Source organism: Malus sylvestris, chromosome 6, assembly GCF_916048215.2.
Source record: "Malus sylvestris chromosome 6, drMalSylv7.2, whole genome shotgun sequence".
Classification (NCBI taxonomy): domain Eukaryota; kingdom Viridiplantae; phylum Streptophyta; class Magnoliopsida; order Rosales; family Rosaceae; genus Malus; species Malus sylvestris.
In genome coordinates, this window is record NC_062265.1 from 28,649,267 (window position 1) to 28,666,249 (window position 16,983).

At 40.1% G+C, this 16,983-nt stretch overlaps 1 protein-coding gene and 1 pseudogene across 5 annotated transcripts in view; both read left to right on the forward strand.

Annotated features, from left to right (window-relative positions):
• Window positions 1-3,799, forward strand: part of LOC126627242 (disease resistance protein RPM1-like) — a 38,633-nt gene extending 34,834 nt beyond the window's left edge. For 2 of the 5 annotated variants that reach the window (XM_050296707.1, XM_050296706.1), the window contains 2 exons: window positions 162-2,933; window positions 3,386-3,799. In XM_050296707.1, the coding sequence (XP_050152664.1) occupies window positions 193-2,933; window positions 3,386-3,410 (2,766 nt within the window). In that variant the 5' untranslated portion in view covers window positions 162-192 and the 3' untranslated portion in view covers window positions 3,411-3,799. The remainder of the gene's footprint in view (window positions 1-161; window positions 2,934-3,385) is intronic. The other 3 variants (XM_050296708.1, XM_050296709.1, XM_050296710.1) reach the window with 2 other exon arrangements.
• An 8,358-nt stretch (window positions 3,800-12,157) lies between these two features.
• Window positions 12,158-16,332, forward strand: LOC126627250 (elongator complex protein 3-like; annotated as a pseudogene).
• Window positions 16,333-16,983: the final 651 nt, after the last annotated feature.

Below are 16,983 nucleotides of genomic sequence, written 5' to 3' on the forward strand. Positions count from 1 at the left end.
TGCTCCCAAGTCTCGAACCCGAGACCTACCGTTCATAGGCGAAGATACTTGCCATCGCACCAAGAGCGAACTCTTAAGCACATAGTTTGTTAAATACAAAAATTTATCCATTGCGTTCTTTTTTTCTTTTTCTGTTGTTTTGAAACTTGTCTTTTCTGCAGACAGATTGCATACCAAGTATCGAAAGCCAAAATGGAGTCAGCTGCATCACCATTGGTTGGGAAAATTGCGGCCATTCTTGAGAACGAAGCATCTTCCATAGCGGCAGTCCGTGATGAAGTTGATGAGCTTAAGCTGGAGCTCATAAGCATGAAATCTTTCTTAATAGATGCTGAAGGCAAGGAACCACAAACAGAAGGAGAGAAAACGTGGGTTACAAGCGTCAGAGATTTGACCTGCGATGCTGAAAATGTCATTGATGAGTTCCTGTATCACATATATGACAAGCAAAGTGCGACTCCATTTGCAAAATTGCTCCACAGAACCATTTACTTTCCAAAGAATCTTTGGCATCGGCATCGAATAGCCAAAAAATTACAGAAAATCACAAAAAAGATCAAAGCCATTCCCGAGAGGAATGACAGATATCGTGTCTCTACAATAGAAGGAACAAGTTCGGATAGTGTTCCCAGATGGGTGAAGAACAAAGCCGAGTCTTCTCTTTATATTATGGAAGACGAACTAATCGGGATTGAAGACAAGAAGCAAACGTTAATGGGGTTATTGATGAATGGAGAGGAAAATGAAATGGTTGTGTCTGTGGTCGGGATGGGAGGATCAGGCAAGACAACTCTTGTTGCCAATACCTTCAACAACGAAAATGTAAAGCGACATTTTGACTGTTATGCATGGATCACTGTTTCTCAAACTTATGTGATCGAAGACTTATTCAAAAATCTGATCAAGCAATTCCACCAAGGAAGAAAGGAAGAGGTGACTGATCATTTGAATTCCATGAGTTATAAAGAATTGTTAGAGATGTTGTCAACATACTTGAAGTCCAAAAGGTACCTAGTTGTATTGGATGACGTGTGGGATATTAAACTTTGGCAAGAAATAAGGATACCACTTCTTAATAGACATCATGGAAGTCGAATCATGCTTACAACTCGAGAGAAAGAAATAGCCTTCTATTCTTTTGAAGTTGAAAGTCGTCCTTTTGAAATTGAACCCTTGGAAAACAATGAAGCTTGGAAGCTCTTTAGCAGGAAAGCATTCTCAACTTACGATAATAAATCTTGTCCACCAGGGCTTGAATCATTAGCACGGAAACTTGTGGATAAGTGTGAAGGCCTACCTCTGGCAGTGGTAACTATAGGTGGTCTAATGTCTTCCAAGAGGTCATCTTCGGAATGGAGAAGTGTATACAACAGCTTAAATTGGCACTTGACTAACCATCCTACGCTAGAACCAATGAGGAGCATCTTGTTGCTTAGTTTCAACAATTTGCCCAACCGGTTGAAGCCATGTTTCCTATATTGTGCCCTTTTCCCAGAAGATTATCTCATCAAAAGAAAAAGGTTGATCAGGTTGTGGATAGCTGAAGGGTTTGTTGAACCAATTGATGGGGTCACACCAGAAGAAGTTGCAGAGGACTATCTTGTGGATCTTATTGCTCGTAGCATGCTACAAGTTGAAGAAAGGAATGGAGCTGGAAGACCAAAAGTATGTAAGATGCATGATCTTCTGCGTGAGCTTGCTTTGTCGACATCAAAAAAGGAAAAGTTTGGTGCTACATATGTTGGCGGAGAAATAGTAGATAAAGATAAAATTCGCCGGTTGTCAATTCAAACAACTGAAACAGAAATTGATTCTTGCACAGGTATGTCAGAGCTTCGCTCCTTTCTTGTCTTTGACTCGTTAAAGAAATTGCCTTCTGGATTCAAGTTGTTGAGAGTTCTAGATTTGGAGAATGCCCCAATTGATAGATTTCCAGATGAACTAGTGTACTTGTTCAGCTTAAGATATTTAAATTTGAGGGGAACTTTAATTGAGGAGCTTCCTGAATCCATCGGACGGCTTCGCAACCTTCACACCTTGAACATCCGTGACAGTATGATAAAGGCACTTCCAAAAGCAATCTCCAGGTTACTAAACCTACGTCATCTAATCATGTATCGTTACACTGGTGATAGGCAGGGCTTTAGAAATGTCAATGGGACAAAAACAGCATCAGATCTAAGTAAATTACAGAAACTGCAAGTTTTGTCATGTGTTGAATCAGAAGGAAACATTATTAAAGCCATCGGGAATATGACCCAACTTAAAAGGATCGGTATTACAAATGTGAAAGCAAGTGACGAGAAAGACCTATGTGACGCCCTTCAAAAGTTAGAGCTCCTTCACTTTTTGTTTTTTATGGCGAGTGATGAAGAGGAGTTTCTTCGAGTTAATGCACTACGTTCGCCTCCTCCAGACCTTCAAAAGGTTATTTTGGTTGGAAAACTAGAAAAGGTACCTCTTTGGTTTGGTTCACTCCATAACCTGACAGCTCTGCAGCTACAATGGTCAAGACTTGAAGAAGATTTGCTACCTCACATTCAAGCATTGCCTAATCTTGGAATACTTGTGCTAATTAATGTATATGTTGGCAAAAGATTGTGTTTCTCCGGAGGCTTCATAAAGCTTAAGCATTTGCAGTTGTTGAACTTCCCCTTGTTGAATAGTATAGCTATAGAGAAAGGGGCGATGCCAAATCTCCAGGTCTTAAGCATTGAGAACTGCCTGGAGTTAAAGGCATTGCCGCAGGGCATTGAGTTCCTTGCTAACGTAGAACGCTTGATTCTGTATTATGTTCCAATGCAACTTATAGAGTCCGTAAGGGGAGGCATGGATCATCCAAAGGTACAACGTATTCCTCATATCCGCCTGCTTTATGAGAGAGAAAATATGAAGTGTTATGAAAGTTTTTCTGGTATTCACTCTCGTAGAAGGTACGCACACTTTTATCTTTACATAAAATTTTGATTAATGCTAGACTTGCCACATTTTTTGTATCACATTTGTATCACATCTTTTGTAGAGGTAGGGCCGATCAACATATGTGGGTCTCATTTCTATTAGAGATATGATACAAATGTGATATGAAAAATATGGTAATTGTAAATAAATAAATTCTACAACGTAATCATTTGAACTATTACGTTAGAAAGATAAAAGGTTGATCCTTATGCCCTCCTCTTATTTTTGTTCGTTAGTGTTTTGATTTATTCAATTGTTAGGCTACGAAAAAAAGGAAGTAGTGCATCAGAGTGTAAAAATCATTTTCCCTTACAATTTGCATGTCCAATCTTATACAGAAGTCTAGCAAAGACATAAAATATGCATGCATTGAGATTTTATTCGGTAACTGTGTTTTTTTTGTTTTGCAATATCTTTTTTGTAGAATCAAGCCTCATAAGCACTTGTGAGACTGCAGTGAATTCTCCTTTGTGCCAGTTGATTTTGCAGTGAATCTCGACTTTCGTTATAGTAACAGAGCTAACTATATGTGTGTTAAGTCATTTGCCTTGCAAGGAAGAATCCGTCCATTGTTCGTGTGTTGTGTGAAGTTGCAAACATTGATCGATCTTGGTTTCTTATTTGCCCTTTGTGAAATTGAATAATGCCTAAGATTCTATTTGTGTAACTGAAACTTATATTATTGATTGCTTGCGTGTGTTTTGATGTAATAACATTCATTTGGAACTGAATCTGTCACTGGTGAAAATAATGCCCAAGATTTTGTTTGTGTAACAGGAACTTATATTATTGTTTGCTTGCATGTATTTTGATATAATAATATTAGTTTGGAACTGAATCTGTCATTGATGAGACCAATTCTTACTAAACAATGATTATGACCCATTTTTCATTTTCAATATTTATTGTTTTTTTATCAAGTTTTCAAATATACATTGTTTTAGAGAGGCAAATTTTGTGGTGGATGTTTTAGCTCACTATAATTTTACATTGTTTTAGATGGGACGGTATTACCACGTCAACTGGTGATGCTTCTATTCAAATTTTAATATGTGTGCAGTTTCTTACAGCTGGCTTAAAAAGCTTTTTTAATTAAATTTTTTTTTTCAGTTTAAACAAAATTAAAAGAACTTAAAATAAGAGGCATTTTGACACAGACCCCTAGCTTTTTTAAAATTATGAGATAACCCATTTTCCTCACCCTCCCTCTTCTCTCCCATGGCGACTGCAGTGCTGCCAGTATCCGAGCCCACCAGAAAGCAACCCCGACCAGGTCGGGGCGGATTCGAGGCCCATGGACTATCCGAAAAAAAGGCCCAAGTCCGAGCCATCACCGAAATCGTCAGCTGTTATGAACCGTAAGAAAGGGTTACTCAGTCGAGGAAATAAACAAGTAGTGGTTATATAGGACTGTTTTGTAAGGGATTTTGGGTTAAAAAGTGTAAGGGTTTTGTAACCGGGTTCAATTGTATTCACCTAAGTCCTTTTGAGAGTCTAGTTAATTAATGAGTGGTGTCCAGCTAGCACATATGTAGTGGGGAGAACTTTCTCTGGCGTGTGGTTAAATGGTGGCCAGATGAATTTGTAATGGCATAGTTGAATTACTCAATAGAATATCCTTTTCATTTTCCTCTCTACTATATCCCTTCACCACTGTCATTACAGCTGCCATCACAGGTTGAGACCATTGCAGGTATGGGTTGTTGTGCCATTGCAGGTCCGTGACTTACCATTACAGGTCCGTGACTTATCATTGGTATCACCCATTTGATCACTAGTTTTCCTTGCTGTGCATGCCCCGTTACACCAACATTGCTCGCTTCGCTGCCATGGACGACCGTGTCGCTTCCATTGAAGCTACCCTCGCCAATCTTCCATCCCTCATCATCTCTGCTGTTAACACGGCGTTTGACTCCAACTTCAATTTTCACCTCGATACTCGTTTGCCTCTCTATTTCAAGCAGTTTCGTCATGAGCTGGGTTGTCAACGTCTTGGCGTCGGTGCAACTGCTTCCTCGCCTGCTGAGCATCCACCGTCATCTGATCTTGATCCCTTGCCGCCTCCGCGTAGTCCTTCTGTACCTAGGGGGAGAGGGTGCTCCGCCACGACTACCATGGTCTCCACGTCTCGATTTTTCGAGATTTGTCGAATGTGACGATCCCCTTGCTTAGATCTACAAGGCAGAGCAGTATTTCTCCTTCTACAACATTCCAGATGATCAACGAGTCCTCACTGCTTCTTTCCATTTCGAATGGGAGGTTCTCCACTGGTTTCGTTGGTTGGATTGCTTGCATATAACACCTACTTGGTGGGATTAAGGCCTTGTGTATGGAGTTTGGACCCTCTGCGTTTGAAGATAGTGCTGAAGCACTCTTCAAACTCCATCAAACTGGTAGTCTTCATGACTATATATCGAAATTTCGGCGTTTAGCCACACGCTCACCTGAAATTGGTCCCATCTTGCTTAAGAGTTGCTTCATAGGGGGTTTAAGGAAGGAATTGAAATTTGATGTGAAGATATTGAAACCTGTGAATGTTCATGAAGCCATTTCCATCGCTCTTCAGTTGGATACCAAACTTACTGAGCTCAAAACTCCTACTATGAAATCCACTGTCACATCCAAACCATTCACCACTACCACTCCTCATCCCTTTCCAGTCAATCGACAGAGTGCATATCCTGTTAAGAAATTGTCCCCGAAGGAGATTCAGAAGAAACGGGAGCGGGGGGAGTGTTGGTTTTGTTGGAAATGTGCCCTAAAACCAATCATATGATGATACTTTACGGACATTTCAAATGTTAAACTAATCTAGTTTAACATATAAAGGGCAAAGATTATTGTTTGAGCCGTCTCATATAAATGTTATATGCTTAAACGATAAAGTCCAAGGAATATGTGATTGGGAGAATGCAATCTAATGAAGTTAGATTAATGAGACCATTCTTTCGTAGACACATCCTAAATGTTCCTGATCATAGGATTACCAATTGGGCATTGACAGTCCGTTAAGATCAGTACGTATTGTGTCTTCTCTCAGGGAGAGTGACTAGTCTCGAGTCATTGGTGTGTGTGACATCAAGACAAGTACGTAGGTGCTCAATAAAAGAATGAGTTCACTGAACGTGATCAACGAAGAGTTCTTATATTCCATGTCACATGAGAACTCATGGTTGGGATAATGCAAAGTAGTCCTTTGACCTGAGGCATCACAGTTGTCTTGTGGTTAAGTCCTTAATCTTTGATTATGTCTAATTCACCCCCTCGGGGTGTCACGGCATCGTTGGGGTTAAGCCACTTAGCTATGGAGACAAGTGAATGCGCAACAAGGGATCTCTAACCTTCAAACAGTTGAGGGAGAATACTCTATGATATGATTTGGAATCTCTGGCCAGAGTATGAATGAGATTGGGGAATGCGTTCCAAATCACATTCAAGGAAATCATATAAGCAAACGATTCACATTGGATAGTAGACATGAGTAAATAAATTATCATACCAAACAATGTGGTCAAGAGTATTAGATTAGAGAAGGACCGTATTGCATTTGTAATCCCGAACTGAATAGGTTCTCCACCTCTTCTGATTAGCTTGGGTAACCATGATATGCTGCTAGGTGTCACTCATGGTTTGTGGAAGCCCTAAACGTGTGTAATCACTAAAGGGAGAATTGAAAATAGTTTCAATTCACAATCGATGTAAAATGGTTTTAATCGCCCACTACCTCGCTAAAAGGAACCTAATGGATCGCACACCGTAAAAGGTAGAGATTGGAGATTAAACGGAAATGAGTAAGAATGATTAAATGGTTTAATCATTTAATTATGGCAAGGATTAATTAATATGTTAATTAATCAAACGAATAAGTTCGTTAAAGACTTCGGGATAGTTTTGGACCTTAAGGCCCAATGGGCTTCGAACGTCAAGCCCATTAACTTAAATTGTATGACAATTTAATGAATAAAGATTCATTAAAGCCCAAAAGCCCAAACATCCCTAAATGGCCGGCCATATTAGATGAATTAGGGTTTTGGTTGTTTAGGTTACTTAAAGAAGTGACTATATAAATGACTTTATAGCCAAAATTCATTAAGGAAAAATTAAGGGTTTATTTTGGGGGAAAATTGGTGAGAATTGTCTCTCCATTTTCTCTCTAAAGAGGCCAACACCTTGGAGGGTACATCTAGCAATCCTACTACTCCAAGGTCACTCATTTCTTCTACAATCAAACCTTAGTGAAGAGACTTAGAGGTTCCCTATTTTGGGAACTTGGAGAAACCTATTTTTCCATCCAAATCCATGGATCTAAGAAGCAAGGAATGAAGGCCCTATCTCTTTGGGTGATTAGCCTTTGCTTATGCAAAGAGGAATCTACAAAGGTAATAATTTCAACTCACTTTGTTTTGAGTTGATTAATGGTTCACCAATCTACTAGGCTTTGAATTTCATGGTAATGTTTTGTTTTTGAGTGCATGCAAGCATGATTCCGCCTTTAATTGTTAATTGCATGCTATATGATGTTGCTCAAATGAACATGTTTTTCAAAATAAATCCTTCAGGTTTTGCACTGATAAGTGGACTGCGGGGCATAAGTGTGGGTTAAAGCAACTGTTAATGCTAGACGTCCTTGATACTGAGGGGGTAGAATTGCCTTATTCAGACATTCTTTGCTCGGAACCGTCCATGGAACTAGTTCCTATGCTTTTTATGGTACTGGGGAGAACCACAAAACCCGCATTATGAAGGTTGATGGCCAACTTAATGGGCACCATGTTCGAATTCTACTAGACTCGGGAAGCACTCACAATTTTATTGACTCCAAATTATTGAAACAATGGGGTCAACCAGTTTCTCCTACCACCGACTTTGAAGTCATGATAACGGATGGAGGCAATGTTTGTAGTTCCGGTTGCTGCATGGATGCTACACTTTCATTGGGGGGTATACCTGCAAGGTTGACTTATTCTCCTTACCTTTGGGTGGTTGTGATGTGGTACTAGGAGTCCAATGGTTGTCAACGGTGAGTCCAGTCCTGTGGGATTTCCAGCTGCTTACAATGGAATTCACCAAGGATCACCACCGTTATACACTGTCCCCTACTGTGACCCCATTGCAGTGCATACACGAGATTTCTCCAAAACCTTGAAAAGGCACTTGGCAGCTCTAATTTGCGACTATTTCTTTATTCTATAGAAGGGAAGAAACTAGAGTTCTTTGATTTGAGTGAAGATCATTTATAAGAACTTCAAGCAATGTTGAAGCAATTTACTGACATTTTCCAAGTCCCTACTAAGTTACCCCCATCCAGGGAACATGATCATCACATCCCTCTAGTCCAGGGAGCAACACCACCAAACATTCGACCATATCACTATGGTCCGTTACAGAAGACAGAAATTGAGAAAGCAGTTCAAGAATTATTGACTGCCGGGTTCATTAGACCGAGCCATAGTCCTTCCTCATTCCCTGTGCTTTTGGTTAAGAAGAATGAGGGCAGCTGGAGAATGTGTATAGATTACAGGGAACTTAATGCATTAACCATCAAGGATAAATACCCCATACCCCTTATTGATGATCTATTGGATGAGTTATATGGTGCCAAGTACTTTACTAAGCTTGATTTGCGATCTGGTTACCACCATATTAGAATGGCCGCTAGTGATGTTGAAAAAATGGCGTTTCGAACTCATGAAGGTCACTACGAATTTTTAGTGATGCCTTTTGGACTTACCAACGCTCCAGCCATTTTCCAAAGCTTGATAATGATATATTCAAGCCATATCTCATAAAGTTTGTGTTGGTATTTTTCGATGATATTTTGATCTACAGCAAGAGCTGGGATGAGCATTTACAACATTTACAAACTGTGTTTGAAGTTATAAGGGACAATCAGTTGTATCTTAAGAAATCCAAATGCTCATTTGGACAGTCAAATATTGAATATCTTGGGCACATCGTTTCCCAAAACGAGGTAGCAGCCGATCCTTCTAAGTTTTCTGCCATACAAGATTGGCCAACTCCAAAATCTATCAAAGAGTTAAAGGGGTTCCTCAGGTTAACTGGATATTATCGCAAATTTGTGCCGAATTATGGCAAGATATGTCATCCTCTCTATCAGTTAACTCGAAAGGATGGATTTCATTGGGGTCCTGAAGCGGCACAAGCATTTGACCATCTTAAATCCATCATGATTTCACCCCAAGTTTGGACTCTCGCAAACTTTTCTCAACCCTTTGAACTGGAGTGTGACGCCTCTGGATGTGGCATTGGGGCTGTTCTTCAACAAAGGGGACGACCTATCGCATTCACTAGTCAAACTCTTGGTCCTCGAAACCAAGCTCTCTCTACTTATGAGAGAGAGTTGATTGATATAGTGTATGCAGTGAAAAAATGGCAGAATTACTTGCAGGGCAGACATTTTGTTATCAAAACTGACCACAATAGCCTTAAGTACTTCTTAAGTCAAAGGGCCAGTACTCATTTTCAACAAAAGTGGGTATCCAAGCTCATGGGGTATGACTACGAAATTCAATATAAACAAGGGGCACAAAATATGGTAGCTGATGCACTGTCTAGGCTACATAATACACCTTAGGAAAAAACACTTGTCACTGACAATGGTGAGAATAGTGAGTGTGTTGCAATTTCTTATCCATATGCAAGTTGGTTGGATGAGTTGAGAAGAAGAGTGAGCATGATGCATGGGTTAGGGAGAAAAAGCAAATGTTACTACAAGCTACGCATAATGGTGTTGAAAGTTCAAAACTGAGCCATTATTCTATTGACAATGGTTTCCTTTATTATAAGAAGAGAATTGTGCTAGGTCCCACTTCTGATGGTCAAGATTATTGCAGAATGTCATTCGACCCCATCCTCAGGTCATCAGGGAGTGCTTAAAACATACCAGAGAATCAAAAGAGGGTTTTATTGGAAGGGAATGAAACATGACATTCGGCAGTTCATAGCTGAGTGTCCTACTTGCCAACAAAATAAAATTGAGAAAATCTCACCCCCTGGATTGTTACAACCCATCCCAATACCACAGAGAGTTTGGAGTGATATCAGTATGGACTTCATTATTGGTCTACCTAATTGCAAGGGCAAATCGGTTATATGGGTGATAGTGGACAGACTCTCCAAATATGCCCATTTCATTGCTATGTCACACCCCCTACACTGCCTCCTCCGTAGCACAACTCTTTGTGGAGCACATCTTCAAGCTTCACAGAATGCCAAACTCTATTGTGAGTGATAGAGACCCAGTTTTTACAAGTGCTTTCTGGAAGGAACTCTTTAAGTTACAGGACTCTAAGTTGTGCATGAGTTCGGGGTACCACCCTCAAAGTGATGGGCAATCTGAAGCAATGAACAGATGTTTGGAGACTTATTTGAGGTGCTTTATAGAAGGGTAGCCTAGGAAATGGGTTCAATGGCTACCATGGGCGGAATGGTGCTTCAACACCTCCTTTCACACTTCATCGAAACACACTCCCTTTGAGATAGTATATGGATACCCTCCACAATAAGTAATTTCTAATGAGATGGGCACTACAAAGATGGAAACTATGGAACAAGAGTTAATGAACAGAGATAAGGTGTTGTCAATATTGAAGAACAATTTGGTGGTGGCACAAAATCGGATGAAGCAATATACTGATAAGAAGAGGACTGAAAGGTATTTCGAAGTGGGTGACTTGGTTTACTTGAAATTGATACCATATCACTTGCAGGCCTTATCTCCACATAGCTACCACAAGTTACAACCAAGGTACTATGGACCCTATGAAATTTTGGAGAAGATTGGACCGGTTGCTTATAAACTCAAGCTACCCCCGGAGACAAGAATCCATCATGTTTTCCATTTGAGCTGTCTCAAAAGGCAACTTGGACCAACTAACATTCCACAGACTGAGCTACCCCAAGTCACTGATGATGGGTTGATTCACAATATACCACAAGCCATACTTGCTAGGATGATGTATAAAAATGGAGACGCTGCAGGGGTGCAGGTGTTGGTGCAATGGAAGGATCAAGAAGAAGCAAGCTCAACTTGGGAGGATTTTGATGAGTTTCAGAGCAAATATCCAGATTTTCCACTCTAGAACCTTGAGGACAAGGTTGTTCGAAAGGGAGAGCATTGTTATGAACCGTAAGAAAGGGTTACTCAGTCGAGGAAATAAACAAGTAGTGGTTATATAGGACTGTTTTGTAAAGGATTTTGGGTTAAAAAGTGTAAGGGTTTTGTAACTGGGTTCAATTGTATTCACCTAAGTCCTTTTAAGAGTCTAGTTAATTAGTGAGTGATGTCCAGTTGGCACACATGTAGTGGGGAGAACTTTCTCTGTCGCGTGGTTAAATGGTGGCCAGATGAATTTGTAATGGCTCCAGATCTGCTGTCCCTTAAAATATATCTCATTTGTGTCTCCTTGTTAATATATTGACACGTGTCCTTTAACTTAACTTAAAACTTAACTCTGGTAACTTTATTTATTTAACATTTAAATTTTTAAAAAAATCCAAAATAATAAAAAACTGTTGGGTTAACGAGGTGAGCAAACCCAAATAGGATTCTTCACCTTCTTTTTTGGTTTGCTGCAACAATCGCGAGGATCAGAAAGAACAACCCTTTTGGTTCTTGCTCCTCTGCATCACAGATTTGCAGAGATTGTAGCCATGGAAGGAAGAGAGAGAAAGAAATGGGCTTTGTGAGTTGGTTTTTGTTTCAGCTTTGACTATTCTACTAGTCGGTAATCCGAGCTCTGTCACTGCCGGGGATATAGTGCACGATGACGATTCTGCTCCGAAGAAACCCGGGTGCGAGAACAATTTCATTTTGGTAAAAGTTTGAACTTGGATTGATGGAGTTGAGGCAAGTGAGTTTGTTGGTGTGGGTGCTAGATTTGGAACTACGATTGTTTCAAAGGAGAAACATGCACAGCAAACTCACCTTGTTCTTTCTGATCCTCGCGATTGTTGCAGCAAACCAAAAAAGAAGGTGAAGAATCCTATTTGGATTTGCTCACCTCGTTAACCCAACAGTTTTTTATTATTTTGGATTTTTTTAAAATTTAAATATTAAATAAATAAAGTTAATAGAGTTAAGTTTTAAGTTAAATTAAATGACACGTGTTAACATATTAACAAAGAGACACAAATGAGACACAATTTAAGGGACAGCAGATCTGGAGCCATTTGTAATGGCATAGTTGAATTACTCAATAGAATATCTTTTTCCTTTTCCTCTCTACTCTATTCCCTTCACCACTGTCATTACAGCTGCCATCGTAGGTTGAGACCATTGCAGGTCTGGGTTGTTGTGCCATTGCAGGTCCGTGACTTACCATTACAGGTCGGTGACTTATCATCAGCTCCATGGTCGACCTCTCCCGGAAGGGCCAAAACGTCGACCTAAACGCTCAAGACCACCGCGTGCCACAAGTACGGCCTCTCACGTGCGCCGAAGCTGATCGAAATGATTGCGGCTCTGCCGGAGTCGGACCGTGAGGCTCTTCTCCCCAAGCTCCGGGCCAAGCCGGTGCGAACCGCTTCGGGCATCTCCGTCGTGGCCGTGATGTCGAAGCCTCATCGGTGCCCCCACATCGCCACCACCGGAAATATTTGCGTGTATTGCCCCGGCGGTCCCGATTCCGACTTCGAGTACAGCACTCAGTCTTACACTGGATACGAGCCTACTAGCATGCGCGCAATTCGGGCAAGGTATGGCTTTCTCTAGTTCATTGACGCATTTTATCGAACACTTGATAGGGAATTCAAGTTTTATGTTATTCATGATTCGTTTCGAAGTTTAAAGTTTTCGGCTTGATTGATTTTTCACCATGAAATTGAGAGCTTTGTAATGAAGAGATTATTTGAAGGAATTGGTGTTTAAAATTGGATTAGTGAAGTTAATTTGGTAGTTAATCTTTTGGTTTTGTGTGTTTAGATACAACCCATATGTCCAGGCTAGAAGCAGGATAGATCAGCTGAAGAGATTGGATCACAGTGTAGACAAGGTTTGGCCTGTTTCTCTGTCTAGAGCTTAATGAATTTATTTTCGGGTTTGGAGATTTCCATGATAGAGTAATATGCATAGTTGTCGCCTTATAACTGGTTCTGAATTTGTGTTTTCTGGTCGAGTTCATCTTAATGGGCGGTACTTTCATGTCGTTGCCCGCGGATTACCGTGATTACTTTATTAGAAATCTGCACAAAGCGTTATCGGGACACACTTCTGCCAATGTTGAAGAGGCAGTTGCCTACTCTGAGCTTGGTGCTACTAAATGTATTGGAATGACCATTGAAACGTGAGTTTTTAGTTTAATTATGAGCCGATAATGTCTCATTCTTGTATTTAACTTGGTTGACAGTTCTTTTTAACTTCCCATCTATTGATGAGTTTATCTGATTGTAACCTTTTAATCTGCAGGAGGCCAGATTATTGCCTTGGACCTCACTTGAGACAAATGCTTTCTTATGGTTGTACAAGACTAGAGATTGGCGTTCAAAGTACGTATGAGGATGTGGCTCGGGACACCACTAGAGGTCATACAGTTGCTGCAGTGGCTGATTGTTTTTGCTTGGCAAAGGATACTGGTTTCAAGGTCAGCCTAGTACCCTATCTTAAAACTCGCTTACCGACAATGGGGAAAATTGCATTTTGGACCTTTCTGTATTGATAAGAAATTAAGGGCTCGTTTGGAAGTGCATTTAAAATGACTGAATACGCTTTTATAGAAAATGTTTTTGGGTTTCAAAAGCACTTGAAATGCTTCCTACAAGAAGCACCAGTTATGTGCTTCTTGGTGGAAGCACATGCTTTTCCAGGATTCACTTGCATCTTTAACATTGGTTCCAAAAAAAAAATTCAACAATAGCGCTTTCAGCCATTTTAAAAGCACTTCCAAATGAGCTATAATCTTTTCATTAATACAATTTGTTAGCTTGGAGATAATTTTCAAATCATGTTGTGCTCTTGCGATTTTTTTTTTTTGAAATTTGGTTGGTTTGGTGCTACCATTAATTTTCTCTAAGTTCAAGTAGAGGCATGTGTTTGTATGGCCACAATTTTATGAATTGCAATATTTAAAGTCTTGAGGACTATCTATTTACAATATGGATTTTTGCAGTGTGTTCTAGTCGTTCAGGTTGATTTGCTTTTGTTTTCACACTAATAATTTTATGCATTTCCCTAGGTGGTTGCACACATGATGCCTGATCTTCCAAATGTAGGAGTAGAAAGAGACATGGAGAGTTTTCGGGAGTTTTTTGAGAGCCCCTTGTTCCGAGCAGATGGGCTTAAAATTTATCCAACACTTGTAATCCGTGGAACTGGACTTTATGAGCTTTGGAGAACTAGTAGGTATGATTTTATCATGAATTTTATACAAAACTGTATTACAAGGAATTCAGATATAGAGCACAATCTTTTACGTGTCTTATTAAGCTGTGCAAAACTTGATGGAAAATATTGACTGCGTTTATGTATGTGTTTGGGAAGTAACTGCAGTTTCCTTTCTTCTTTTTCAGGTATAGAAATTACCCACCTGAGCAACTTGTGGACATTGTAGCAAGGATCCTAGCTATGGTGCCCCCTTGGACACGTGTTTATAGAGTTCAGCGAGACATTCCGATGCCATTAGTTGCTTCTGGGGTTGAAAAAGGAAATCTTCGGGAGTTAGCTTTGGCTCGGATGGAAGACTTGGGCTTAAAGTGCCGTGATGTTCGAACACGAGAGGCTGGGATTCAGGTATGCGTGTAGTCATTCTTGTTTGAATATGTTTTATGCTACTGAGACTTCAAACTTGACACCCACCCCTACTCCTAGAATGAAACTTACTGAACAGTCTTGGTGGTTCTAGGACGTACATCACAAAATTAGGCCGGACCAAGTGGAGCTTGTTCGTCGTGATTATATGGCAAATGAGGGATGGGAAACATTTCTTTCATATGAAGATACTCGCCAGGTTTTCCTTCTATATATGTGAGAGAGTGCTTCTACACACAAAATCATAATTCTTGTTATGTGCAAATGTGTTGAGCTGATGCAAGCTGAATACTTGAGCAGATGATGATTGTAACATTGAGTAGAATATCTAATTTTTAGCTTCAGCATATGGATGAATTTAGGATCTCAGTATTCCAGAACTTGCTGTTTCTTTGATTTGCATATTGATTTGTGACAGAATCTTATGGCTTGAGTTTTCCCCCGTGAGCAGGTTGTGTATACTAATACTTAACATGATTTTGTTTTTATTCTTTCCGTAAACAGGATATTCTCGTTGGGTTGCTGCGATTAAGAAAGTGTGGCCGGAACACTACTTGTCCCGAACTCATGGGAAAGTGTTCTATTGTTCGTGAACTCCATGTTTATGGAACTGCTGTTCCAGTTCATGGGCGGGATTCTGACAAGCTGCAACACCAGGTATTGTATCTTGTACATCAACTGTTTTGTCACCGCAAGTGTTGAGATGAATATATTGGGGGTAATCTGCCTCATCAAACTTCATAAAATCATAGGAGTATTCTCTCTTAATAAATGTTATATTTTGAAAACCATCTCTTCCTAATCAAACACGTACAGTTTCTTCCCACTCATTGTGCAATGTGTTTATATGCCAACTCACTTAAATGTGTATAAAAGCAAAACCGCTTCTTACTGGCCTCATTCACTCATGTATCCCTTTGTTTGTTCGTAATTGTGTTGAATTTATTCAGGTTAAGTGTGTATAAAAGCAAAACCGCTTCTTATCGACCTCATTCACTCATATGTCTCTCTGTTCATTCATGATTGTGTTGAATTTATTTAGGTTAAATGTGTCTTATTCATGCAGTTACGCTTGAAACAGTGGGACTCGCTGCAACGCGCGAGGCTTATTTTCTAGTTCTCTCTAAATAACATGTTCCCATTCCCCAATTGTTTCACAGGGTTATGGTACCCTTTTGATGGAGGAGGCCGAGTGGATCGCTAGCAGGGAGCATAGATCGAAAAAAATTGTTGTTATTTCAGGAGTAGGAACTCGTCATTACTACAGGAAATTAGGCTACGAGCTCGAAGGGCCTTACATGGTGAAACATCTCGTGTGACGAGATAAAGACAACTAGTTTATCCTAAACAGGTTGCAACTTCCATTGCATAACCAGTCTCTTTGTTTTGAGATTCCAATAGTGTGTGCTATTTACTCTCTCATTTTGGTCACCTCTTTTTAATTCCATTCTTTCAACTTTGGTCTTCCCATTTTACGTAGGGTGGTGCTATCAACTTTCCCTTTGTATCTTTCTCACTCTTAATTTTTGGTGGTTTGATCGAATGTATAGAAAAAGATTGAAAGACAGAAATTAACATGGATTGTTGTAAATTTATCCATTGACTCACCTGGCTGGTTTATGTTCGTACATTTTTGTTCGTTTGGTCTACTTTTGAGGACTTACATGGAATGGTTCACCGTTGTGTAGTGTTCTGGTTTAATAATGCACATGACAATGTATTATTAGATGGAATGTTACAGTGGTAATGAACTTGTTTTATGTAAGTTGTTCTCTTATTTGAGACGCAAAATAGTCAATTCAAATGTAAAATGGTAGAAATGGATGGAGATACTCAGAGTGACTAAAATGAGAAACATCTTGTAATTATTATTAAGCTCTCCAAATTTGAGCCACTAAACTTAAATATGTTGGAAAATGATATTTTCACATCACTGAAACGTCGTCTCGTGTTTCATATAAACCAGTAAAGCCGTTGCCAATATCGCGATGACAAGCTGAAAGCTATTCGCTCGCGCTCCTCGTTCCGACTCCATTAATGGTTAAATCAAGCTTCGCTCCCATTTTCTTTCCCGCCAAACGCCTATCGCCGCCGAAGCCACCGCCACACACTATCTTCACCTGCTTCGCACACACCGCGCCAACTGTTCGACAAAATGCCTCTACCAAACCCCCCGCCATTATTCTCCCGCCTCCCACTTCCGCCTACATCTACCTCCCTTTCTGCCGAAAGCGCTGTCACTACTGCGACTTCACAAT